Source organism: Mauremys reevesii, unplaced genomic scaffold, assembly GCF_016161935.1.
Source record: "Mauremys reevesii isolate NIE-2019 unplaced genomic scaffold, ASM1616193v1 Contig121, whole genome shotgun sequence".
NCBI lineage: Eukaryota > Metazoa > Chordata > Testudines > Geoemydidae > Mauremys > Mauremys reevesii.
Genome location: NW_024100740.1, coordinates 35,017 through 62,174, shown reverse-complemented (window position 1 = coordinate 62,174; position 27,158 = coordinate 35,017). Strand labels below are relative to the sequence as shown.

Sequence of the window (27,158 nt, the reverse complement as noted above, 5' to 3'; positions counted from 1 at the left end):
CACACCCCCGCCACCCCAGCCCTGAACTCCCCACCCACTCCCTGCTGCACCAACTCTGGGCTCTTCCCCCCCCACATCTGCTCCCACCTTCTGCCCCAGCCCTGGGTCACTGGTAACTTGCTCCCAGGGTAGGTCATTCAGCAGGAATTTTGGATGTGCACAGAACACAGACAGGATTGGTTCCCATATGGCTACAGAACTGCAGTAAAGTGGAACAATTTTCACCTTGTGTGATTGGAGGATATCTGGATGCATATTATAAGACTGTCCTCCATAAATGAGGAAAAGTTGAGATGCCTTTATTATTCTTTTGTTCCACTATTCCTTTCTATGGGGAATTTGCCAATGCAATATCACTGTTTCCTTTTAAACAACTTAAAAAAAAAAAAGCAATGGCTGTTGAAAATAGCAATTCCAGTCCTAAAAACCACTGGGAAGCATTTCTTGCTCAATTTTATCCTACTGTTTCTACAGCAAATTACTGTATATTTGATTTGGAAGAAATGAAGTGACAGCTGCCCAAACTGAGCTTGAGCACTCCTGAATTTTGAGGTGTTCAAATCTGGAAAGCAGGTACTAGATTCCCTGTCTGAATATTAGCTAAATCTGGAAAGGAAAAGTCAATTTCTGCTTCCATGGCTCAGAAGTGGAAATTCTCCTACGTGCCTCCCCTCCCTTACTTTTCATTTTAAATTCTAATGGATCCACAAACCTCCCTTGCTAGGCTTCAGATAGAGAAGGGCACTGTCCATTTAGTCCGCCTAATTCCTTCTTTGGGGGCTGCAAGGTGAGGTCACACCAGTATCCCTAATCCAGTCTGTGGATGTCTTCTGAAGAGGATATCTGGGCCTTCTACTCCTTGGACACACTTGTTCCCCATTCACAGTGCCACCCCACTCTAGCAGTGAGCTCTCCAGTCACAGCAAGCTGCAGCATGAGGTTTCAGCTACCATACTCCCTCCCCCTCCCTTTCCTGTTGACAGCAACCAAGGGAATGCTGGGAAATGTAGCTCTTTCCCTGCTCCAGGGCTGGCTCTATAGGCAGGGAGCTAACTAAGGAACTACAGCTCCCAGGACCCCTGTTGGTTCTCAGCTCCCAGGTTGGATCCCTGCCAGCTGCCGCTTTGCTGGTGCCTAGAGCCACCCCTGATGTTGATGCAAGTTTGCAGGGCCATTAATTGCATCCTGCTCAGAAGAACCATGACTCTGGGTAACATGCACGACATTGTGGCTGTGTAGCGGGGTGGTTACCTGCTCCAGCCCTGACAGGGTTAAAACCAGCCCTGGGAGAGGGCTGGAGGGCTGGGAGAACAGTCCAGGCTGAGTGGGAAGCAGGCTCATCTGGGGCCAGCTGGCCTATAAAGGCCTGAGCCAGGAGCTCAAGCAGACAGTGTCTCTCTGCGTTCAGAGAGAGAAGGGTCTGGCTGCAGGGAGCTTAATCAAGTGCCTAGAGTGGAGGAGGGCTGGGGAAGGGCCAAGGGAGCCATGGAGCTCCGGCCTAGGAAAGCCCCAGGCTGCGGCCTAGAGTAAGGCCAACGGGGCACTGGGGTTGCAGGAGGCAGCCCACGGCCAGGCAGAGGCAGCAGGTCCAGACCCCCCTTGCCTGTGATGAGTGGCTGATACACTGCAGTCTGCCCCAGTGAACGGGGGGTAAGTGGTGACTGTCAGTAGCCAAGACTGAGGCGAGGTGGGGATAGGGGATGGGGGTACCCCTGGGAGGGGAGACCCTGAGATTGGGGGTTACTGCCAGAGGGGCAGCACTCCAGAGAAAAGGGGAACTGGGGTCCTGGGAGAGACACGGGACCAGTGGTAAGGTGGATTACCAGCCTGCAGAGGGCACTTCGATGGCTGGAGTGCTAATTCCCGACAGAGATCAGCAGGAGGCGCCGCAGCGGTGAGTCCCACATGGCTGCAGGCTGGCTTTGCACAAATGAGTTTCCCTAACTGCGGAGGAGTGGTAGATGGGACGCATATTCCAATTCTGGCTCCAGCCCCCCAGCCTCCGAGTACATTAATCGGAAGGGGTATTTATGGTTCTCCAGGCATTTGTGGATCACTGTGGGCATTTCATTGACATTAACGCAGACTGGCCTGAAAAGGTGCATGACACATACATATTTTGGAACACTGGCCTGTTCAGGAAGCTACAAGCTGGGACTTTTTTTTCCCAGACCAGAAGATCACCATAGGGGAAGTCAAAATGCCCATTGTGATCCTTGGAGACCCTGCTTACCCTTTAATGCTGTGGCTCATGAAACCCTACACAGGGAGCCTTGACAGCAGCAAAGAGAGGTTCAACAACAGACTGAGTCAGTGCAGAATGACTGTGGGGTGTGCTTTTGGCCGTTTAAAGGGCTGCTGGTGCTGTCTGTATGGGAAGCTGGACTTGGCCGATGACTGCATCCCTGTGGTTATATCCACATGCTGTACCCTCCATAACATTTGTGAAGGGAAGGGTGAAAGATTCACTCAGGCATGGAACTCAGAGGTTCAACATCTGGAGGCTGAATTTGAACAGCCAGAGAGCAGGGCTACTAGAGGGGCCCAGCACCGGGCTGCAAGGATTATGGATGCCTTGTGGGAGCAATTTGAGGCTAAAAGCCACCAGTAATGTCTGGTGCCCTGCACTAGAGTGAAATGCAGTGCTTCCACTGTTAGTAGTAATCTGTGTTTGCTACGCTGACTTGCACTGCCTGTTGCTTTCCTGGGCTAAGGTATCTTTTACTTAATGCAATAATAAAGAATGTTTTCAAAGCCAAAAAATCCATTTATTTAAAAGAAAATTAATTTATTGAACAGAAACGCAACTTCTTGTGAAACACAAAGGGCAATGGGATGGGGAATGGTACAATCACAGATTTGTGTATGTCCTTTTATCATACTCAGCCTTCCTGTCTGGAGTGCTGTGCAATGGGTGCTGCACTTCAGGATGGCTGTACTGCATGGTGATGGGAGTTGAGTGCAGTGGGTAAGGATCACAGTTTTCAGGGCTGGGTGGTGAAGCTACAGGTGTTGGAGGCAGCTGGTGGTAATAAGAACCCGAATGCTGGGGAAAGTGGGTTGGAGGCAGGGCCGGCTCTAGGCACCAGCAAACCAAGCAGGTGCTTGGGGCAGCACATTTTCAGGGGCAGCATTCCGGCCACCTCCACTTTTTTTTTTTTTTTTTTTTTTGCTTCTGGTGGCAAAAGCCTAGAGCTGGCCCTGGCAGCAGCAGTGCCTCATGTGCAGGGGGACCACCCTGGGGCTCCTGCAGTTCATGCCACAGGGGAGCAGTGCCCCTATCTTGTGGCTGGGCCAGGCAGGCTCTGAGTGGGGGACACTCAGGCTGGAGGCCGCCCCGTGGGGCACACAGAGCCGCCTGCAGGTGCTGCAGGGCGGCTGCCCCGCAGCGCCGCAGCTGGGGCTGGGCAAAGCTGCCTGAGCTGCCCAGGGACTGCGGCAGGGCAGCCAGAAGCAGCAGCAGCAGGCGGGGTGCTGCTGTGCGGCTCCGCTCCCTCTGGGGCTACCGTGCCCTGGCTCCTCAGCCCCCTGCTGGGGCAATCCCCCAGCTCTGCCCTCCTGGGTCCCAGCCAGTCCCGGAGGCGGGAGCCCTGGCTGGAGGGACCCTGGGCTGAGGCGTGGCCTGAGAGCCCCGCTGCTTACCCCAAACCTGCCAGCGCTGGACCGGCTGGCAGTGAGGGGTGGGGTGACCAGATGTCCCGATTTTATAGGGACAGTCCCGATTTTTGGGTCTTTTTCTTATATAGGCTCGTATTACCCCCCACCCACCCTCTGTCCTGATTTCACACTTGCAGTCTGGTCACTCTAGCGAGGGGGGAGCAGGCAGAGTCAGCACTGGTGGGGGGAGCCCAGGGCTGGGGCGGCAGGGGGTGCGGGTGGGGGAGGGGGGAGCCAAAAATTGTTTTGCTTGGAGCCGCAAAAAACCTAGAGCCGGCCCTGTTGGTAGCTGCCGTTCCGCTGCGCTGCTAAAAAGTCTGGCAGGGTCCGGGACTGGAGGGGGCTGGGATTCGGGGTAACGGAGGAGGTGGGGAGAAAAAACTAGATTTATAGACCAACCAGACAGAGCTCTCAGTTCTGGAGCGCCCCCTCCCGGGCTCTTGTCTGAACTGCACGGGGACATGGGGGAGCAGAAAACTTTGTTCCGGCTTTCGAGGAGGGAGGGGAGTTAGCTTTGTTTGTTTCTTGTTGCTAATGAAACGTGGATGGCCTTATAGCTTTGAAGCCAAGAGATATGTTGCATTCGGGTCCCTTAAGGGAAGATGGTTTCCCACTAGTTATGTTTGGTAATGAACTTTTCTTGAGAAAGTATCCTGCAGGAAGAAAAGAAAAGAAAATGAATTCGTGTCTCGGATTTGTTGTAATCTAGTCACCACAATGAACACATGTGGAGTGACTCCGGATTTATGCTGATCTTCACACAGCTGTCCCATGATTTGAAGGCCTGGGTTCCAGTCCCCTGGTCCTCACGTTGTGGCCCCATTGACTCCACTAGAGCTGTTTTCATTTATAACGGCTGAGGATCTGTCCCCTTGGCTGCCATGGAATTATGCTGCTTTAAACCATCTGGGGAACTGCCCCTGCATCTCCTCCCCTAAACTGCCTGTCAGAGGATGAGGGTTTTTGCCCTGAGCCCAGCTCTGCCTGTGTCACTGTGCATCCACCGCACACAGGTAGCTGCCTGAGTCCCCCAGCTGGGAGTCGGTGATGTGCAGGGAGCTGCGTTTCCCACTTTCCAGGCGCTCGCCTATGAACCGCCGCCCCACAGTGTCATTCTGATTAGAGCTCGCGGTCAGCAGGTGGGTCGGCCCTTGCCCAGGCAGCTGCTGGTACCAGTAGAAGGTTCGGTAAGTGCTGGTGAAAGAGCAGGACATGGTGGAGACCTTCCCTTCCCCAGTGACCAGCGACTCGGGGCTCTGAACCACTTGGGCTTCGCAGCAGGAGACTTGAGGGAAAGGAAATAATAGCAGGTAAAATAAATATTATGAGAGTGTTACATTACCTCTTTATCTATGGATCTATCTATTCAGCCTTCCCTCTCCAGCCTCCATCCATCACTCTATTGTTCTATCCCGAGCATCTATATCTACTTGTCTATACAGGTAGATATAGATCTTGCCATCAGCATCTGTTTATTCTTCTCTGTACTCTCCCTGAATCTTAAAAAACAGGACAAGGAATGTTAAGAAAGAACTTCAAAGCAATATTACTGTCCACATAGATCAGAGGTTGATATTTCCCATTGGCAGACCCCTCTCTCCTGATGGGTGCAGTAGCTCATAAATAGTGTAATGGAGATCGATCTTTCTATCTATCTATTTACCTATCTATCTATAATATCTTGCCCCTCACTGACTTTTAAGAGTCCGCATCTTTTTACCCTGCAGAGCGAAAAAATATCGGTTTCACTCACAGAGCAAAGCCAGGGTGAGGAGAAGGCGCCACGGAGCAGCTCCACTCTCGGAGCCCATGGTGAGCTCCGCTTCTTCTCTCCCTGGCAGCAGAGGAATATACCGAGGCAGAGTCAATCCGGGGAAGGTCTGCGGGAGAGGAGACCAGCGGAAGCGAGAGTTCTCCCTCCCCTCGGGTTACCGCTTCTCAGGGGAAGGATTCTCCGCCCACAGAAGCTGCTGTTTCGTTCTCTGCCCCGGGGCGGAACAGCAGCTCTGCGGGCTGGGCTGGGCTGGGTCCGGCCCCGACCTCAGGCTGTGGGAATTAACGAGGGTTCGCGGGGGGGGTGAGCACTCTAGCGCCATCTGCTGCCCTGGCACAGAAGCGGGAGGGGATTTACACCGATTTACACCTGCTGGGGATTTGGCTCCATTTACTCCAATGGACCACTGCCAATTTACAAGAGCTGAGGATCTGTCCCCTTGAAAACTCAGAGAATTGGTAAGATCCCCTGATAAGCAAATCTATAAGGAAAAATAGAGCAGGAGAGTTGGCAGCTTTTCTAGCGTGATATTATTATGGGTACAAGAGCAAACTATCCCAATGCCTAGGAAAGTTGGGAAGTTTGGCCAGGAATCGTGGCCAATGGGACCTGCAGGGGTGGAGTCCGCATGCCAGGGCAGCAGCATGAGCCACGCAGGGCCACCTGTTCCTCCCCACACACACACACCAAACGGGAGCTGCTCCAGGTAAGCGCTCTTCACCCCAATCCTGAGCCCTCTCCCACCCCCTAATTCCTTCCCATACCCTGCACCCCAAGCCCAAGCCAGCTCTCGCACCCCAACTCCCTCCTAGAGCCCACACTCCCAACCCAACCGCCTGCTCTGAGCCCCCTCCCACACTCCAAACCCTTTGGCCCCAGCCTGGAGCCTCCTCCTGTGTCCCAAAGACCTCATCCAAAGCTCCACCCTAGAGCCTGCACCCACAGTTGGAGCCCTCACCCCCTCCCGCATCCACCCTCCTGGGTCAGTCTCCTCCCACACACTGACTCATTTTGATCCTACCCTGGATCTTAGGGGCCCCACAAAATCTAATAGCCCCAGGCCCTGGAAGGAGTACTGCAGAAAAGGATCTAGGGATTGTAGTAGATCACAAACTATATATTAGTCAGCCATGTAATATTGTTGCAAAGAAAGTGAACATAATTTTGTGACTCGAGTATTGCGACCAGTTTAGGGCACCAGACTTCAGGAAAAATGTGGGAAAAGCACAGGGGGCAGAAACAAAGATTATTAAAGGTCTAGAACACATGATCTATGAGGGAAAAGAGAAAAAATGCATGTTTCATCTGGAGAAGAGAAGGAGGGGAGACATGAGAACTGTCTTCAAGTAGGTAAAAGGTTGTTTTGAAGAAGAAAGTGATAAATTGTTTTCCTTAACCACTGAGGACAGGACAAGAAGTAATGAGTTTAAATTGCAGCAAGGGAGATTTAGTTTAGACGTTAGGAAAAGCTTCCTGACAGGGTTGTTAAGCACTGGAATAAATTGCCTATGGAAGTTGTGGAATCGCCATCATTGACGGTTTTTAAGACCAGGTTAGACAGTGTCAGAGATGGTCTGATAATACTTACTCCTGATTCAGTGCAGAAGCCTGAACTATATAATCTATCAGTGTCCATTTCTACATTTCTATGATTCTGTGATTGACTTCCATGGAGTAATGTTGCTTTGCACCAGCTGGGGATCCGTCCCTGCATCTCCTGCCCTAAACTGTCGATCAGAAGATGAGAGTTTTTGCACAGAGCCCAGCTCTGCCTGTGTCACTGTGCTCTCACGGCACAGAGGTAGCTGCCTGAGTCCCCCAGCTGGGACTCGGTGATGTGCAGGGAGCTGCGTTTCCCATCTTCCAGGGGCTGCCCCACGAACCGGGGCTGGGTAGCGTTCTCCTGAAGGCTGACGGACAGCAGGTAGGTCAGGCCTCGCCCAGGGAGCTGCTGGTACCAGTGGAAGGTTTGGTACTTGCTGGTGAAAGCACAGGACATGGTGGAGACCTTCCCTTCCCCAGTAACCAGCGACTGGGGGCTCTGATCCACCTGGGCTTCGGAGCAGGAGACTGGAGGAAAACAAAAGGACAGTTGAAATGTAGGCGAGACTGTGTTACTCTACCTGTCTGACCATTCTTCCCTATGTGCTATCTCCCCATCCTTCCCTCTGAAGCACCCTTCCGTCCAGCCATTGTCCCATGCACCCTATCTCCCGCTACCTAGAATCTTCCCCGGTCTTGAAAAGAGGTGAGAAATGCTAACAAAGAACCCCAGGGCGATATGACTCTTTAAATAGATCAGAGACAGAGCTGGGTCCCATTGGTAGCACCTCTTTCCCATATATAGGTGCTGTAACTCTGAATCAAACAGAGCCGTGAACTGAATCAGATACGTCTCCAGTCGTTCCTAGTTCAATGTCCTACAAGCGAAGCCGCTGGCTTAGAAGAGCCCAGCGCGTTCTGAGCAGAAACTTACAGTACAAAGGAAGAAAGACCCAGGGGACTTGCAGTCTCATGATTCTCGGGGCGAGGTGAATTTCTGACACCTGTGGCAACCGGGCACTGAGATGCAATGGGTGCCTGGCTCATCTCTGGCTGATTTTATTTTTCTTCCCAGACACATCATGTGACACACACACCAGCCTAGGATCCTGTGACTGCCGCCGCTTGCTCCTGCACAAGCTCAACTGCGTTCTCGGAGCTGTGCAGCCACAGCGTAGACAAAGGCACCCGGCATGAGGCGATTCCTTGGTGGAATCTGAGCAGCAGCAGCAGCAGCCAAGATACGGCAGGAGAGACCAGTAGCTATAGCACTAACCAAGTGCTGGGTTCGAGTCCTTCCTCTACCACAGATAGTCTGGGTGACTTTTGGCAAATCACTCAGGGCCACGTTTTTAAAGGGTGGCCCAGTGGGGTTTTGCAAACACACTCAGGGCCCCTAACACCCATTGATTTCAAAGGGTGTTTGGCACCGAGGCACTTGTGAAAAATCCCACAAGTACCTAAAGCCTTTAAAAATCTGCCCCTCTGTTCCTCAGATCTCCAGCCATAAAATGGGGGTAACAGCACTTTCCCACCTCGCATGGGTGTTGTGTGGGCCAATGAAGTGATGGTTGTGAGGTGCGCAGACACTGTGGTAATATGGCCAGAGAAATACCCAATGCAGGCAGTGTTAGGCTGGAATGGTCAGAAATTTCTGAGGGAGTTTGTAGCCCAATTTCCCTTGAATTCCACTGGGAGCTGAGCACCTAATTCCCTTGGGCTCCCATGAAAATATTTTTAAAAGCGTTTTTGTCCCATCCCGCCCCCCGACCCGACCCCTGCAGTATCTCAGCACCACACAGATATGAATGGATTTAGCCTGGGATTTTTCAAAGGAACCAAAGGGAGTTAGGAACCCATGTCATGTTGAATTTCAATGATATTTGGCCACCTAGCCTCACAATGGCACATTTCTTGATTTTTGTGAAATTAAAGAGTCTAGCAATCAGGGCCGGCTTTAGGAAGTGTGGGGCCCAATTCGAACAGTTTCGACGGAGCCCCGGCAGGGATGACTATATATATATATATATATAAAAAGTAAAAAACCACATGGGGCTTGTATTCACCGGGCGGTGCTCCGAGTCTTCGGCGGCACTTCGGCAGCAGGTCCTTCACTCACTCCAGGTCTTTGGCTGCACTGAAGGACCCACCGCCAAAGTGCTGCTGAAGACCTGGAGCACTGCCAGGTGAGTAAAAATTAAAAAGGCGCCTCTAGCCAGGGAAGAGATTTTCACTGGGCGCGGGGCCCTCTTAGGCATGGGGCCCGATTCGGGGAATTGGTGGAATTGGCCTAAAGCCAGCCCTGCTAGCAATGGTTGTTCGGAGTCAGAGGAAACAAGGGGGCAGATTTTTAAATATGTATGATATCAAGAAGGCCAGAAATGACCAGGTTGCTGCAGATAAATGAGTGAGAGTGTGTGTGTGTGTGTGTGAGAGAGAGAGAGAGAGAGCGAGAGAGAGAGAGAGAGAGAGTGTGTGTTTGTTGGGTGCCAGACTTTGAGAGAGTGTATTTGTGTTTGATCTGCATGTGAGTGAGTTTGGGATGTGTGCTAGTGTGTGTGTGTGTGTCACTTTATGGTGTGTGAGTGAGAGAATTTGAAGGTTATGTGTGAGTGATTTTGTGGGTGTTTGATGTATGTAAGAGCAACATTGGTATATATGTTATTCTGGGTGTGCGTGACTTGTTTGTGCATGTGAATTGTGAGTTCATTTATGTAGAAATGTGTGTGTGAGAGAGAGAGAGACAGACAGAGAGAGGAAAGAGAGTAACTTTGTGAGTGTGTGTGACAGAGATGTTGTGTTTGTGTCTGTGTCTGTGAAACACATAAGTAGTTATGTGTATAAATGACATTTCAATGTCCAGGATGAAATAAGGATGTGCCTTTATATTTGGTAGTAAAACAGTGGTGGAAAACTCTTGCACCATTTTCCATTAATTCCTGCAGCTGTCAAAGTGAAACGCAGTGGCCACCAGATGGCAGCGCATGACCCCAAACTGTTTGTTTGCTTTCAGAACAGGGTATGCCTCATTTTTTATTACATTTTCTTTTCAGATCAACCCAGCAAGGCCTGAGGCAGTTCTGTTACTTCGATCTCGGTTTTAGGTGATGGGGAACCATCTACTTTCAATGAAGTTTGTAGTTCTTATGACTTGAACATGCAGTCTGAGAGTTTGAAACTAGCCTAAGAGAAAAAGATGCCCGATTCCCATTAAATTAATGCAGATTAAGCATCCACATTTCCAAAGCAGCCTAAGGGAATTAGATGCCCCAATCCTATTGAATTTCAGTGGAAGTTGATCATCTAAATTCTCTAGGCCCTTTTGAGAATGCCTCAGTATAAATCTGGGAGCTCTCTTTCCAGGAATAACTGAGCTCTTCTGACCATACCATGATGTTTGACCCTCTGCAGAGCCCTAAGTGCCAGTTCAGTCCAGAAGTGAGGGTTAAGTGTCCCTTTGGTTAAGTGTCAACCTGGGATGGAATTTCAACTAGGAGGTTTTCAAAGGAGCCTAGGGGAGTTAAATGCTCAGCACTCATTGGTTTTGAATAGACTCGGGGTCCCTAACTCCCCAAGGAACCCATCCCAGACTTCACCTGCCCCCAGTGAGATATTAATAGATTGATTGATGGATAGATCCTAGAGTGACGATCCTAATGCATCCGACGAAGTGGGTATTCACCCATGAAAGCTCATGCTCCAATACATCTGTTAGTCTATAAGGTGCCACAGGACTCTTTGCTGCTTTTAAAGTGAGAAGAGACCTTTGTGATCATCTAGTCTGACCTCCTGCTTTAACACAGGCCAGAGAAGGATATTCAGGGATTTCTGCACCCAGCCCATATCTTGTGGCTGATGGTCTTGATTTAAAGACATCCAATGATGTCCCTGGGTCAGTTGTTTCAGTGTTTAACTACCCTCACTGTTAAAAATGTACACTTTCTTTCTAGTCTACATTTGTCTCACCCTGGCTTCCAGCCATGGGATCTTATTCTGCCTTTGTCTCGTTCCATCTCCTCTTTGCCGTGAATTTCTAAGTACCACTGTGGTGCTGCCTTTTCCCAGAAATCAGGAAGAGGTTTTCATCTCCAGGAAGCCAGCTGTGGCAGGTCTCACGCCACTTCATAGCCTCTACCCCACACCCATCCGTTTCCTGCCCGTGCTCTCCTCCTAACTTCACCTGCGGGAGTCAATTTCTTGCAGTAGCGGAGAGGTGTCAGGTTTTTGTTCAGGGCTCCCTATGAATTTCAACACTATCTCTCTACTGAAAGCGCAGAAGTATATGGCCGCATCCCCCAACTCCAGAGTCGTGATCCTCAAAGTGACGGAGCTTTTGGACTTCTCCAAATTGACAGAGAATCTCTCCCCGGCCTCATTCCTCTTTGTTCCTCCAGAATATTGCCGAAAAAGGAAAATAAGGCTTTCCCCAGGGGCCTGTTTGTACCAATACAAATAATAGCTGCTAGCAGCAGTTTCATAAGTGCAGTCCAGGGAAACGGACTCGCGCTCCACCCCTGACACTGAAGGCTGGGTCTGAGTTACAGCATCTTCCATGCTGGAGCCTGGCACAAGGAGAGGGGAAAAGAGAGGTTAGTGGGAGGATCCTGTCACTGAGGTGAGTTCTTGGATTTTTTAAGGATCTGAAGGGATTTCAAGGAATCCTAGAAATGTCGGGCTGACCTCAAGAGGTCATGTACTGCTCCCCCTATCCATGAGACCATCCCTGACAAGTGTTTGTCTAACCTGATCTTCAAACCTTGCAATGATGGGGATTCCACAGCCTCCCTATTTCATCTGTCTGGAGCTCAACTCTACTTATAGTTAGAAAGGTTTTGCTAACATCTTACCTCACACTCCCTTCCTGCAAACTAAGCCACTTACTTCTTCTCCTGCCCTCTGTGGACATGGAGAATAACAGATCACCCTCCTCTTTATTTAGACTCACAGATTCCAGTGGTATTTGGGCACCGAAATCCCTGCCTGAGAGCATCCCTTCTTGCAGAAGAGGGGGAAGGAGGAGGAGGGGGAAGGTCTGTTTAATTTCTCAGTGCCGGTAATGAAGGGGGAGGCACGTGAAGAATCTTTCAGAAATGGGATTTGGAATCTTACTCACTGAAAAGCAAAATCAGCACAATGGCTGAGTCCCGGACCGTGGCCATCGCCTCAGCAGCTCGTCTCTTCTGCAGGGCACTGCCCCCTTTCTCTCAAGACGGACTGAGATTAGTCACCCAGGCAGCAGTTTGTCTCCTCCACCTGCAGCCTGAACCAAGAGAGCCGTTGTCTGAATGGTGAAGATTAGACATCAGGCAGTGATGTCACAGCTGGGGGTGTGAGTGACTCCTGCGGCCAAGTATGAAGCTCCCCTCCCCTCCCCTCAATACCTGCCCTGCAGCTGAGCCCACAGGTGCTGAAACTAAGGGTGCTGGGGGCGGGGCTGCCGCACCCCCTGGCTTGACGTGGTTTCCATCATATCCAGGTTCACAGTTTGGTTCAATGGTTCCCAGCACCCCACTGTGCACATTGCTCCAGCACCCCTGGCTGAGCCCCCCACAGGCCTCACCGCATATGAGGGGGCTGGCAGGAGAACTAGACCATGGGAGACCAGTGGCTGGAATAAACCGGTGCCCTGTCTATAGAAAGAAATGCTGCGTGTGCTGCGGCGCCTTCTGGAGGACAACAGCCCAAACCGCAGAGAGACCCAGGGCCAGCAGAAAACTTGCCCACCATCTCTTTCCCAAGGGAGCTGCTCGTTCCAAAAGCTGGGAACGTTTCTCCCTTTGCTGCTGGTGGATTTTTCCATTTGCTGCAAATGCTGGATGATGCCATGTGGTCTAGAGGAGGGACTTTTCCCTGTAAAATTCCAGTTCCTAAAGAAAAATTCCCCTCCAGGATTAACCTGTTTTTAATTTTTGTGCCCATAGGTTTTAAGGAGTGTTAAGTAGCAAAGAACAGCGCTAGGGACTCTCAGATCTACATCTGGTTACTTCAGTGTAAATCGACAGTGGTGCCAATACAGTCAGTGCATTTGATAGGCAGCGTTGTCCGGTGGGTAGCCGGCTGGAATGGAGTTCCGGCTATTAGGTTCTATCTCCAGCTGTGTGACCTTGGGAAACCCCCTCCCCTACTTTCAGCCTTTCTCACTCTTACCCATAGAGCTCCTGAGCTCTTTCAGGGCAGAGACTTTCTCTGTGTTTATGTAAAGCAGCTGGGGATCTGGCCCATTGACTCCAGCTGAGCTATGACTCATTCGCACCAGCTGGGGACTTCTGAGTCTGCATCTCCCGCACCAAGATGCTTTGCAAAGGATTGGAGGGTTTACACAGAGCCCAGCTTGAGTCGCTGTGCCTCCGCCCCACACAAGCAGTGGCCTGAGTCCTCCAGCTGGGACTCCGGGCGAGCTATGCCGAGCGATGCTTTCGTATCCTCCAAGTGCTCGCCCATGAACCTCCCATCAGTGACTGTCTCCCTAGCACTGACAGTCACGGGGAGCCTAGCCCGCTCCAGGGGAGCTACTGGCACCACCGGAAGGTTTGGTAAGCACCGGTGTAAGTCCAGGTCACGGTGAAGATGTCTCCTTCCTGAACAACCAGTGACTCGGGTTTCTGAACCAACAGGGGCTCACAGCAGGAGACTGCACGAAAATGAAATGACAGCATTAGAACGATGTCTATCAGAGTGTTACAGTACCTGTTTAGCCTCATGTCTGTCTGTCTGACAGAAGCTGGGAATGAGCGACAGGGGATGGATCACTTGGTGATTATCTGTTTGGTTCATTCACTCTGGGGCACCTGACATTAGCCACTCTCAGAAGACAGGACGCTGGGCGACGTGGACCATTGTTCTGACCCAGTATGGCCATTCTTATGTACTTATGTCTCTCTTCCTGTATATTTATGTATCTATTTACCTTTCTTTATTCTTTTGCCTCTCTCTCTAATTTCTTAACTCTCCTATCTATCCACGTCCATCTGTCCTTCCCTCTGCATCATCTATCCATACCTGAATCTGTTGTAAAATGCAGTTTCCATCTCTCTCGCTCTCTTTTCTCTTGATGCTCTTCTGAAGTCTTGAAAAAAGGAGGTAAGAAATGCCAACGAATGTTCCAAATCACTACAAACACTGAAATAGAACAGCGACACCTCCAGTTGGCAGCCCCCTCTCTCTTTATGTGTGCAATAACTCTTAATCTCCTAAACCCTGAATCGTTGCTTCAGCCATTTCCAGTTCAACATCCCCAAAGGGAAGCAGCTGGGTTGGGAGAGGCCAGAGTATTCTGAGCAGAAACTTACAGCAGAAGTGAAGAAAGACCCAAGGGCATTTTCAGCCTCAGGGCTCTGAATTGAGTGGTGTTAATGTATTGACACCTGAGACATTCAAGGCAGTGAGCTACACTGGCTTTAATCTCCTCTCTGCATGAGTATTTGCACCTCAGCCTCATCACCAGGGCCGGCTCCAGACCTCAGTGCACCAAGGAGGCACGTGGGGCGGCATTGTCCTGGCAGGGCGGCATTTGGCTCCGGCGGACCTTCTGCAGTCATGACTGCGGATGCTTCACCGGAGCCGCGGGACCACGGGACCGTCCGCAGGCGCTTCTGCCCCGGCCGCGGGACCGGGGAAGGGCGGCGCGAGCGGCGCAGTGCGCCGCCCTGCTTGGGGTGGCGGAATTTCTAGAGCCGCCCCTGCTCATCACATGACACATAACCCAGGCTGAGGTTCCATATCTGCCTCTGCTTGCTAGGCACCAAAATAAACTACCTTATTGCAGCTCTGCAACCCTGGCCATAGGGACTCTTCCAGCAGCCTCATCCAAGAGGGTGGGATCACCGGTTCATTCACCTGCACGTCCACCAATGTAATATATGCCATCATATGCCAGCAATGCCCCTCTGCTATGTACATCGGCCAAACTGGACAGTATCTAAGGAAAAGGATAAATGGACACAAATCAGACATTAGGAATGGCAATATACAAAAACCTGTAGGAGAACACTTCAACCTCCCTGGCCACACAATAGCAGATTTTAAGGTGGCCATCCTACAACAAAAAAACTTTAGGACCAGACTTCAAAGAGAAACTGCTGAGCTCCAGTTCATCTGCAAATTTAACACCATCAGCTCAGGACTAAACAAAGACTGTGAATGGCTTGCCAATTACAGAACCAGTTTCTCCTCCCTTGGTTTTCACACCTCAGCTGCTGGAACAGAGCCTCATCCTCCCTGATTGATCTAACCTCGTTATCTCTAGCTTGCTTCTTGCTTGCTTATATATACACACCTGCCCCTGGAAATTTCCACTGCTTGCATCCGAAGAAGTGGGTATTCACCCATGAAAGCTCATGCTGCAAAACGTCCGTTAATCTATAAGGTGCCACAGGATTCTTTGCTGCTTCTGAGTGAATTTCGTGTGGGTGAATGGTGTGCGGTTGTCTCCAGAATATACTGGATTATAAATCTAATTTACAGGTCAAATGTCGCAGATGACATGAGGATTTATGCTGACATTTGACATCAGTCTAGTAGAACAGTGCTGGAAAACTTCCGGACAATTTTATACACTTTTTCTGTAGATGTGAACTCTGAATGAAATGGCCATTAGGTGGCAGCACTTCATTATGAACTTGCTCTTTCCTTCCAGACAAGGACAGGTCACACTTTTATTAAATATTATGTACAAATAAACACACTGGGTCCTCAAACAATTCTATTATTTCACTTTTGGTTTTGGGTTATGGGGACACTTCTAATTTCAATCCATTTTATATTTCCCTGTGATTTGAAAATGCAGGCTGTAACTGTGAAGACTGCCTAAGAGTAGGCAGGGTAATTAATCCCTAAAATTGATAGGGATTGGGCATTCAGGATAGGATTCCAAAACAGACTAAGAGAGTTAGGTGCTCAAATCCCTTTTAATATAGCTCTGGGTGCTATTTTTTCAGTTATGCCTAAACTCTTCTTAGGATACAGTGGTGTTTGCCCCGATTCAGAGGGGCCAGAACAGATTAAATCCTTGCACTGAGAGCTGAAGTGAGATTTAAGTGGTGCGTAGGCCCTTTTGCTGATCAACTGCACAATTTCATCTGTGATTTTCAAAGGATCTGTGGGGGGTTAGACACTTAAATCCCCCTTGAGTTTGAATAGAATGTGGATGTCTAACACCTGAGGAGCCTGTGACAATTCCAGCCTTCACAACCAGGGATTTATTCAGCAGGTTCATGGATTTGTAAAGCCAGAAAGCACCATTATGATCATGTGATCTGCTCTCCTGTATCACACAGGCCAGAGAATTTCAGCCAGTGCTCCCTACGCCTGAGCTATAGTATGTCCTTCAGAAAGAGAAATCCAGTCTGGGTTTGAACCATCCAAGCGATGAAGAACCCACCACCTCGTTAGATAAATTGGTCCAATGAGTAACTGAAACACTCACTCTTGAAAATGTTCACCTTATTTCTAGCCTGAATTTGTCCTGCTTCAGTTTCCAGATATTGGATCTCATTCTGACTTTCTTATGCTTGATTAAAGACCCCTCTGCTACCAGAAATCTTCTCCCAATAAAGGTCCTTCCGGTCCTTTGGTCACATTCTGCTTTGTCTCCAGTTCTCCCCTTTGTGGTGAATTTCTGAGCACAGCTGTGGTGCAGATTCCCAGAAATCAGTTAGAGGTTTTCATCTCCAGGAACCCAGCTGCAGCAGTTCCCTCTCCCCCTACACCCATCCATCCACCCATCCACACACCTTTCCTGTCTGTGGTCTCCTTCTAACTTTGCATGTAGGAGTCCTTTTCTCAGGGAAGGAGAAAGCTGCAGAGTTTTTGTGCTGGGCTCTCTGTTAATCACATCACCATGTGTCTCTATTGAAAGCACAGAAATACGTCGCTGAGTCCCTCAGCTCCAAACCCGTGATCCTCAAACTTCCAGATTTCTTGAAGTCCGCAGAGAATCTCTTCCCAGCCTCATTCTTCCTTAATTCGCCGGAATATCCCCAAAATAGAAAAACAAGCTTTTCCGCTCCATGTTGTTTGTACCAGTACAAAGAATAATAGCGAGCGTCCATTTCGTAAACACAGTTCAAGGCCACAGACCCACCCTCCACCCCTGACGCTGCCAGCTGGGTGTGCGTTACAGCATCTTCCATGATGGAGCCTGTTACAAAGAGGGGGTGAAGGAGAGCTTAGTGGTAACATGTTGCCCCTGGATTTATTTATGGAGAGCGTCCCTCACTGATTAGCCTGATGATGACAGCAGTGTTCATCGTCATCTTGGATCAGGCACTGACACTTATTTTTGATTTGCATAACACCTATCCCAAGGTGGAAATCATGGGCTGTTGCATCTGATTAATTATTGGTGAATATTTATTATTAAACATGTTTATATACTATTATTATTTGATTACTATTCCAACCCCATCACCAATAGTGGGGAGGGATAGCTCAGTGGTTTGAGCATGGGCCTGCTAAACTCAGAGTTGTGAGTTCAATCCTTGAGGGGGCCACTTAAAGATCTGGGGCAAAATCAGTACTTGGTCCTGCTAGTGAAGGCAGGGGGCTGGACTCAATGACCTTTCAAGGTCCTTTCCAGTTCTAGGTGATTGGTATATCTCCAATTATTACCTTTTATTATTATTATTCCCAGTGATTTCCATTCGAATATTTTACCCATAGGAAGAATGGGCCAAGGACTGGGCAGCATCATTATATTTTCCTGATACATAAGAAGGGCCGTACTGGGTCAGACCAAAGGTTCATCTAGCCCAGTATCCTGCCTTCCCACAGTGGCCAGTGCCAGGTGCCCCAGAGGGAATGAACAGAACAGGGAATCATCAAGTGATCCATCCCCTTCATTCAAGGTTTCTCAAAGCTTCAGACTGAGATTTTTTCAAAGGAGCCTAAGAGAACCAGGTACCCAAACCCTCACTTTGAAAACCCCTGCCCAGTTCACCAAGACTCCCCAACCCTCACTTCTGTTCTGGCTCTGAGTTGAGAAGATTCCAATTATAGAGTCTCTATTTACCAGGTAATACCAAAGCGGTCACAGCCCATAATAGGTTTTGTTCCTTCATAATAAAAAGATTTTCCTCCTGCCTCAGTATCACACTGTCTCTCTTCTTCTGCACCACAAGTCTTGTTACCTCTCAGGCTGCTGCATGGCCCTCGACAGGACAACGACGTGTCTGTGACAGCTCTGCTGCAGCAAATCAAATAGTATTTCTGATTGATTGTAGATTGGCAGCAGAGCCAAACTTCCTGGCAGAGTTAACCACTGACTGAGTGATACCACCACCCCACTGGCAGATTGCAATGAGAACTGGCTAAAGGGGGGGGGAGGACAGCTCCCGCCTGAGCGCCTCAACCTCCTCCCTGGAGAACAGCGCCCCCTAGTGCCACATTGGGGTCAGCACTAGCTCTCAGGGAAGACAGCCCCATAAAGAGCCCCCACCCTGCTGCCTGCAGCACAGCGCCCCCTAGCAGCCTGCTGGGGCACTGAGGCCAGCCCTGACTCACTCACAACGTCCCATGAATTATCAGGTGTCCCATCCAAATTCGATTCAAAGACTTCAAGGAATGGAGAATCCTTCACACCCCTACGCAGGTTGTTCCTATGGTTAACCACCCTCACTGTTAATAATGTTTGCCTTTGGTCTGGACTTTGGTCACTTAACATATATGAAAACGAATGACACATTCAGAACTCCCGTTGGTGCCATTTATTGTCTTTTCATATTATAGTAGCACCTGGAAACCCAATTGAGATCAGAGCCTTATTTGGCCGGGCACTGCCCGGATATATAGAGACAACCCCTGCTCTAAGAAACTTACCATCTAACTAGAAAAGACAGACAGAGAAAATATTATTAGCCACCTCCATTATATAAATGGGGACCGGAAATCCAGGGAGGTTAGGGTTGGATTTTTTCCAAGGTGCCTGTGGGAGTTAAGCACCTAATTCCTATATAATGCTCTGGCAATCTTGGCTCTGGCCTCCTAAGTGGCCTTGCATGAGTCGCTTATTTGTACAGCACCTGGCACCACCAGACCCAAATTAACAATAATAAGAAAGTTTCAACGGGGATTGGGCAGCGTCATGGGCTGCCTGGCCCTTTGCAGCAAGTTAGCTTCGGCTACCAGCTCACAGATAAGCAGGCAACATAAGGGCTCATTAGTGACCCCTGCTGGGTGTTAATTAGAAGGGCTGCCCCCGACCCCCAGTTGTGGCGGTGAAGCAGGCAGAGCGCCATTTAACTAGGGTAGGGCGCTCGTTAAAGGAGAGACGGTCCTGGAGGGAGGTGTGAGGGGAGGCCCTCTGTGGGAAGAGCATGTGGTTGTCAGGCTGTCACCCACAGACGGTAGGGCAGGTTCCTGTGGGGAGAGAGGGGGTCCCTGAGCTAGGGCCTGAAAGAAGCGAGGAGTCCCTGGCAAAGGAACTGCTGGAGTCCCTGGCGCAGGGACGCAGCAGGACATTATGCTGGGCAAGAATAGAGAGAAGAGGAAGCAGGGGCCCAGAAGCAGAGGATTTCAGCGGACCCAGGCAGGGGTAGGAAAAGCTATTTGGACACTTGCTTTGGACTTTAAGTTGCCCCGTTTGTTAGCCCAGAAAGGGGGGCGAGCTGTTGAATAACTGGGCTGGCGCCCGGAGGCCACAGAACACCCAGTTGGGAGTGAACACTGCAGCCAAGAGAAGTCTCCTGCCACGCCAGACCCAGGACACGAGCGGGGAGAACTCGGGCATGTACCGCTCCCTGGGGCAATGCTGCCTTCATGGCCCAGCTCAAACCGCCTCTGGCAAAGCTGGGAGCCGAAACCACGTTACCTCGGTCCCCTCCCATCGCTCTAACCAGGGATCCTCCCCCTCAGCAGAGCTATAAACGCCTGTCCCCGTCTGCCCATGGGGCTCTGTCCCACCCCACCCTGCGCTCCCAGCGCCCCGCAGCCCCTCCCGGGTAACACCCAGAGTTATTGGACTGGCTGCGCTGCGCCCTGTGTCACTGTGTCTCCACGGCGCAGAGGTAGCGGGCGGTGTCCCCCAGCTGGCAGCCGCGGATGTGCAGGGAGCTCCGCTTCTGCCCCGGATCGTGATCCGCAGTGAAATTCGGTTCTTGTGTCTCGCTCCCCTTGCCGTGCAGCATCAGCAGGAAAAGGGGCCGCTCCCCAGGAGCCTGCCGGTACCAGTGTAAACTGTTGATGGCGCTGGAGTAAGTGCAGGTCACGGTGCCATTCTGCCCCTCGGAGACACCCCGCCATTCCGGGCTCTGCTCCACTGAGAGCTGCCCACTGGCCACTGGGAATAACAGAGACACGGGGGAACCGAGTCAGCTACTGCCCCGAGCCACCTGCCCCAGCAATCGCGGGACAGGGTGGGACGAGAGACAGGCTGTGGGGCAGAGACCGACCGATCTCCCCATTTCACTCCCTTCTTCCCCACCACACAGTCAATGAAATCCAGCCCCAGCTCCCTGCCAGTAACCAGCGGGTCTATCTCCCCAGCCCTTACCCCACACGTGCATTAGCTGGATCACCCAGGACAGCCCCCATAGTCTCCCCATCCCTGCGCTCCCTGACAGCCCAGGGCGCGGGACGCTGCTGGGTTCTCCCCTGGGGCTGGCCCGTGTGTTGGGTCTCCTGTGCTGGAGGGATCGGACACGTTCTTCTCCCCCGTCGTGTGCCCAGCCAATCAGCGACCAGCCCCTTCTCTCCCATCTCAGCCGTGTGACACTGCCTAGAACTCCTTCTTAGTGCCCTTCACCTTGTGAAAGCTGCCCCCGTGTGGCCAAGTGTATAAGCGAGCGCAGAAATATTCAGTTCTTTTCAAAGAAGCGTCAGGAGTCCAACTCCCATTGACCCGAGTGTCCAAATCTCTTAGGCAGCCTCCATGAAGAAATGACTCCTCTCAACTATCAAAGTAAAGATGTGGGGACAGATTTCTCCAAAGTACCTAGGGGATTCAGGAGCACAAGTTCCATTAATAATACTGTCCAATTGATTCTTATTCATAGAGGTTAAGTATACAAGAATCCTTTAGTCAAAGAAATCAGGTGCCCTCCTGGCCCCGGAAAGAGACAAAGGCCAGAGGAGGAGGGTCTGGAGGGGGTTTCAGTTTGGGGCTGGCTGGAGACGTGGAGTAAGTGCAGATGTGGGTGTCTGGTTCACTCCTCCCGAAAATGAACCCGGCTGAGGGGGTCCCGTTCTCTGTACCTACAAGCTCTGTTTTAGACTGTGTTCCTATCATCTAATAAACCTCTGTTTTACTGGCTGGCTAAGAGTCACCTCTGACTGCAAATTGGGGTGCAGGACCCTCTGGCTTCCCCAGGACCCTACCTGGGTGGACTCGCTGTGGGAAGCACATGGAGGGGCAGAGAATGCTGAATGCTCCAAGGTCAGACCCAGGAAGGTGGGTGTGAGCTTCTTGCCCTGAAGACAGTCTGCTCACAGAGAGGAGATTTCACCAGAGTCCTGACTGGTTTTGTAGGGAGCAGTTCCAGAGCATCACCCGGGGACTCTGTGACACTAATATGCAACCTAAATCTCCCTGACTGCAGATTTAGCCCACCACTTTTTGTCCCAGCCTCCATGGACATGGACAACAATGATCACTGTCCTCTTTATAACAGCCCCTAACATATTTGAAGCCTGATAAGTCAATCCTCATCCCCCTCAGTCTTCTTTTCTTAAGACTAACCAGACTCATTTAAAAAAAAATTCCTCATAGATCAGGTTTTCTAAACCCTTTATCATTTTTGCTGCTTTCCTCTGGACTCGCTCCAGTTTGGCTACATCTTTCTAAAAATGTAGCACCCAGAACTGGACACAGGACTCCAGCTGAGGCCTCACCAGTGCCAACTAAAATAGGACAATAACCTCCTGGGTCTTACACATGACACTGCTGCTAATACATCACAGGACTGGAAAGGACCTCAAGAGGTCATGTAGTTCAGTCTCCTTCACTCATGGCAGGACTAAGTATTATCGAACATAGGGGGGAAATCAAATCAGTATCTTAGAAGTTTGTACACTCATGCGAGAAGTATGGGGAATAAGCAGGAAGAATTTGAAATGCTGTTAGTAAACAGAACTATGACGTAGTTAAAAGCAACAAAGAGTCCTCTGGCACCTTATGGACTAACAGAAGTATTGGAGCATAAACTTTAGACATGCGTCTGACGAAGTGGGTATTCACCCACGAAAGCTTATGCTCCAATACGTCTGTTAGGCTATAAGGTGCCAAAAGACTCTCTGTCGCTTTTTACAGATCCAGCCTAACACGGCTTCCCCTCTGATACTATGACACGGTTGGCATCACAGCGACTTGGTGGGATAATACACATGACTGAATATTGGTATAGAAGGGTACAGTTTGTTCAGGAAGGACAGACACGGAACAGAGGGTGGAGGTGTTGCCTTATACACCTCTACCTCTCTATAACGTGACCCGATATAACACGGGTTCACATATAGCACGGTAGCAGTGGGGCTCAGACAGCACTTTAAAGGGTCCAGGGCTCTGGCTGCTGCAGGGAGCCCCGGGCCCTTTAAATCACTGCTGGAGCCCTGCCGCCGCTACCCCAATATAACGGCATTTCACCTATAACACGGTAAGGATTTTTGGCTCCCCACAACCGCGTTATATCGGGATAGAGGTGTATATCAAAAATGTATAAACTTGGACTGAGGTTGAGATGGAAATAGGAGAGACTTGTTGAAAGTCTCTGGGAAAGGATAAAAGCAGTAAAAAACAAGGGTGATGTCATGGTAGGGATCTATACAGACCCCTAACAAGGAAGAAGAGGTGGATGAGGCTTTTTTAAAATAACTAACAAAATCATCCAAAGGACAGGTGTTGGTGGTGATGGGAGACTTCAACTACCCAGACACCTGTTGGGAAGAATCATATTAGCCTTTTTCACAACTGCATCCCATTATTGACTCATATTCAGTTTGTGATCCCCATAAACCCCAAGCTCTTTTTCAGCATTACAACCAGCTAGATATTCCCCATTTTGTAGTTGTGCTTTTGATTTTTTTCAACTTCCTAAGTGAAGAACTTTGCACTTGTCTTTACTGACTTTCATCTTGTTGATTTAAGACCAGTCTCTATTTTGTCAAGGTCATTTTGAATTCTAATCCTGTCCTCCAAAGTGTTTGCAAACCCTTGCTGTCATCTGCAAATTGTATAAGCCTACTCTCCATCTCATTATCCAAGTCATTAATGAAATATTGAATATTACTGGACCCAGGACTGACCCTTGTGGGACCCCACTAGATATGCCCTCTGAGTCTAACAAAGAACTACTCTTTTGAGTACGGTCTTTCAACCAGTTTTGCACCCACCTTATAATAGTTTCATGTAGACAATGGTTCCCTAGTTTGCTTATAAGAATGATGTGAGATTGTCTCAAACACTTTACTAAAATCAAGGTCTACCATGTCTACAACTTCTCCCTATCCACTAGGCCAGTAACCCTGTGAAAGAAAAGCAGCTAGTCTTGGTTTGAAGAATCAAGAGATACTTTTTTTAATGCTTCATTTGAATTTGTCTGGCTTCAGCTTCCAGACATATTGGTTCTTGATGTGCCTTTCTCCACTAGATTAAACAGCAAATTTAGACACAGGAGTGTTATACCCAGGAAGGCATTTATACACCATAAACAAGTCATCACTTGCTCTTTTTGATTAAACTAAACAGATTAAGCTGTTAGGCATTTTCTCCAGCCTTTGAATAATTTTCTGTGGCTCTTTTAAGCACCGTCTCCAATTTTTCAACATCCTTTTAAAATGTGGATATCAGAGCTGGCCACTGTATTCCAGCATTGGTGTCATCAATGTGGTTTACAGAGGTAAAATCACCTCTACTTTTACTCACTACTCCCCTGTTTATACATCCAAGGGCTACATTAGCCATCTTTGAACTGAGAACTCAGGTTCAGTTCCTTTCTACTCCACATCACAAATTCCTCATGGGATTTCAGGAAGTTTCTACATCTTCTCCTGTTTTGGGTCACACACAGCTCTGCTTGGAGGACGTTGTGTTCATTTGTCTTTATTTAAGGGGAAAGCAGGGGTGGCTACAACTGTGAATGTCTTTCTCATTATCACAGGAAAGTTGAGTCAAATGGGGAGCCTTTTCCAGAATTCCCTAATAAATATACTTTTATGATCATCTGGTCTGATCCCTGCATAGCACAGGCATCTAGTACAAAGACTGCAGTTCAAATTATATTCACCATAGAATATCAGGGTTGGAAGGGACCTCAGGAGGTCATCTAGTCCAACCCCCTGCTCAAAGAAGGACCAATCCCCAGACAGATTTTTGCTACAGATCCCTGAGGGATAGCTCAGTGGTTTGATTGTTGGTCTGGTAAACCCAATGTTGTGAGTTTAATACTTCTGGGGACTACTTAGGGATCTGGGGCAAAATCAGTACGTGGTCCTGCTAGTGAAGGCAGAGGGCTGCATTCAATAACCTAAGTTTGCAAGTCCCCTTGTTAATAAATGTGGATAGAACCCAGCTGCAGAACTTTTGCATAGCCTGAGAACCACCCTGTGTCTCCACTGCACAGAAGTAGCTGGCTGCATCTCCGAGCCTGGAGTTGCTCATATGCAAATAGCTCAGCTTCTTGTCTGGAAAGAGCTGTGCTGTGAAATTTCCGCCCTGTGCGATGTTCTCATCCTGATAGGCATCAGGAGGGAGGCAGGGCTCTGCCCTGGGGGCTGTCTGAACCAATGCAAACTGGACAGGACCAGAGCCTGGTATCGGCAGGCGATCCTGCTGCTCTGTGCTTCCAGAGTGCCCACCGACATGTCCTGATGCACCTCCACTTGGCAGCTCCCTCCGAGTACGAAAGAGAAAATAAATCCAAGATGTTACAGAAACCAAGGATCATCTCATGTTACTGATCACGAACCACCTCCGAGCTGGTGTCAATCGGCCATAGCTCCATTGACGGGTCAATGGACCTCGTCTCCAGCTGGTGAACAGCAGACATCGCTCCAATGGAAACTTGCACCGTTACTTAGAGCTGACAATGTTTCCTTTTTAGCAAATAAGCATTGATTCTATCGCACTCAGTGTCTGGTTTCACTAGTGCTCCCCGGGCAGGGCGTCCATAGCTGCTCTCATTGCTGGTAGCGATCTGCTGTGGTTCAGCAGAGAAACTAGGCAGCGAGGTTCCGAGAATCAATGGTTCCCCCCGCAAAAAGTTCAAGGCTTCAAACCAAGATCTGTGAAGACTTTACTTCCCTGATCTTCCTGAGGTCAGAGGAAAGCCCAGGGTGCAATTTATCCACTGCTTCTGCACTTAAGGTAACATTTTCAAAAGCACCCAGGTAATTTAGCATCCTCAATCCCATTGACTATCAAAGGCTCAGGTTGCTAAGGGACAGATTTTTAAAGGTATTTAGGCACCTAAAGAAGCAGAGCAGCATTGAGTGGGATTTTCAAAAGCATGTAGGAACCTTATTAACAGGAATTAGTCACCTAAGCACTTTTGAAAATCCCACTAGGCACCTATCTCCTTCTGTAGGCACCTAAATACCTTTCAAACATGCCCCTAAGCCCTTTCTGAAAAGGGGCTCCTAACCTTCTTAGGCACCTTTGACAATTCCAGCCTACAGTTTTTGCACAGGCTGGGGTGCCCTTTGTGTCACTGTGTCTCCACTGCACAGAGGTAGGTGGCTGCGTCTTGCAGCTGCGCCTCGGTGATGTTCAGGCAGCTGTGCTTGTCTCTGGTCCGGAGCTCAGCTCTGAGATTCAGCCCCCACGTGGCACGCTCGTCCTTGTACAAAATCCCCAGGAGGGTGGGGCTTTCCCCTGGGGCCTGGCGGTACCACTGCACATTTCTCGCCGTGCCGGAGTAACTGCAGGTCAGGCTGGAGTCCTGTCCTTCAGAGCCGCTCAGGAACGGCGGGCTCTGCGCCACATTAACCTGGCAACTTACACCTAGTGGGAAAGGGAATTTAGATTTATAAACAGAATGATCAATGAATCAGGTCCCTCCATCATCCCTAAATCCCAGGAGAACAGAAGAACACATCATTTTCACATTATTCTGGCATTCATCACCTCCCCTGGGTTAAGATTTACAAAAGTGACTCATGATTCTTGGGTGCCCAACGCGAGACACCGTAGAGTCCGATTATCAGAGGCTGTGTCCCCAGCCAGCCAGAAAAGAGCGACAGGGATGATTTGAGGTGACTTTAAGACTGTGATGCCAAGTATGACGTGCGCATGGGATTTCAGTGTGAGCTGTAGTCTAGCCTATAAAGTCTCTGGGAAAGGGAATCTCCTGTCCCGTGTCTGCACAGAGCCTTGCTCAATGGGCTCCTGGTTCATGGCTCGGGCTCCTGGGCACTGGGGTAATACAAATACTAGTGACATCTGATTTCAGCTCGGGAACATCAGTTATAGGGCAATGCTCTAGCGTGTGACTACAGGAATGATTTAAGCCATTCTTATAATAATTCTTCAAAGGTAACTTTATCCCAGTCTCTCTGCATCTAGGTGGGAAGGAGATTTCTGAGTAACTGGCTCTTTAATATAGCAGACAAAAGCATGACAAGAGCCGATGGAGGGAGCTGAAGCTAGAGAAATTCAGGCTAGAAATAAGGTGCCACCTCTGTAATGGTGACTAGCCATTGGAGCAACTTACCTAGGGAAGTGGGTGGATTCTCCAGCTTGGAGTCTTTAGATCAAGACTCGATGTCTTTCTCCAGCTCGACACAGAGCAGGGGCCCAATGCAGGAATCACTGGGGAAGTTGCCTGGGGCGCAGGGCGTCAGACTAAATTATCACAATGTTCCCTTCTGCCTTAAAATCTATGAAACGGGGGCACCCGGAATCACTCGTCACTTCTGAGAATCTTGACTCCCGTTATTATCAAGGGGTTTAAACTGCCGCGGGACTTACAGTAAAGACGAATGACCAGGATCACTAGTAGGGCCCCAGGACACCTCTTCCTTGCGCTGCCCCTCATTTCTGTGACACAGGACCTAGAAGGGTTCCTGGCTCCTCATGTATTTATCACCTGCAGGCTCCTCCGTCCTCTCCTGGAGCTTTTTTAATCTACTTGAATTTCTCCTGCTTGAGAGGCAAGACGTCTCCGTTCTCGCCCTATCAGCAGCAAGGCCCTTCCCTCCCAGACAAAACACAGACTCACTGCAGAGACCCATGCAATTACCTTCCTCCCCAATACACGGC

At 49.7% G+C, this 27,158-nt stretch overlaps 4 gene segments (V, D, J or C); all 4 read right to left on the bottom strand.

Moving 5' to 3' along the window:
- Window positions 1-4,646: 4,646 nt before the first annotated feature.
- On the bottom strand, window positions 4,647-5,671 carry LOC120392888. The segment is given in 2 exon segments: window positions 4,647-4,942; window positions 5,411-5,671. Coding segments are annotated over 2 exon segments (354 nt in total).
- A 1,537-nt stretch (window positions 5,672-7,208) lies between these two features.
- Window positions 7,209-7,986, bottom strand: LOC120392893. The segment is given in 2 exon segments: window positions 7,209-7,501; window positions 7,908-7,986. Coding segments are annotated over 2 exon segments (333 nt in total).
- Window positions 7,987-19,950: 11,964 nt separating this feature from the next.
- Window positions 19,951-20,511, bottom strand: LOC120392892. The segment is given in 2 exon segments: window positions 19,951-20,246; window positions 20,460-20,511. Coding segments are annotated over 2 exon segments (348 nt in total).
- Window positions 20,512-25,605: 5,094 nt separating this feature from the next.
- On the bottom strand, window positions 25,606-26,937 carry LOC120392891. The segment is given in 2 exon segments: window positions 25,606-25,901; window positions 26,868-26,937. Coding segments are annotated over 2 exon segments (363 nt in total).
- Window positions 26,938-27,158: the final 221 nt, after the last annotated feature.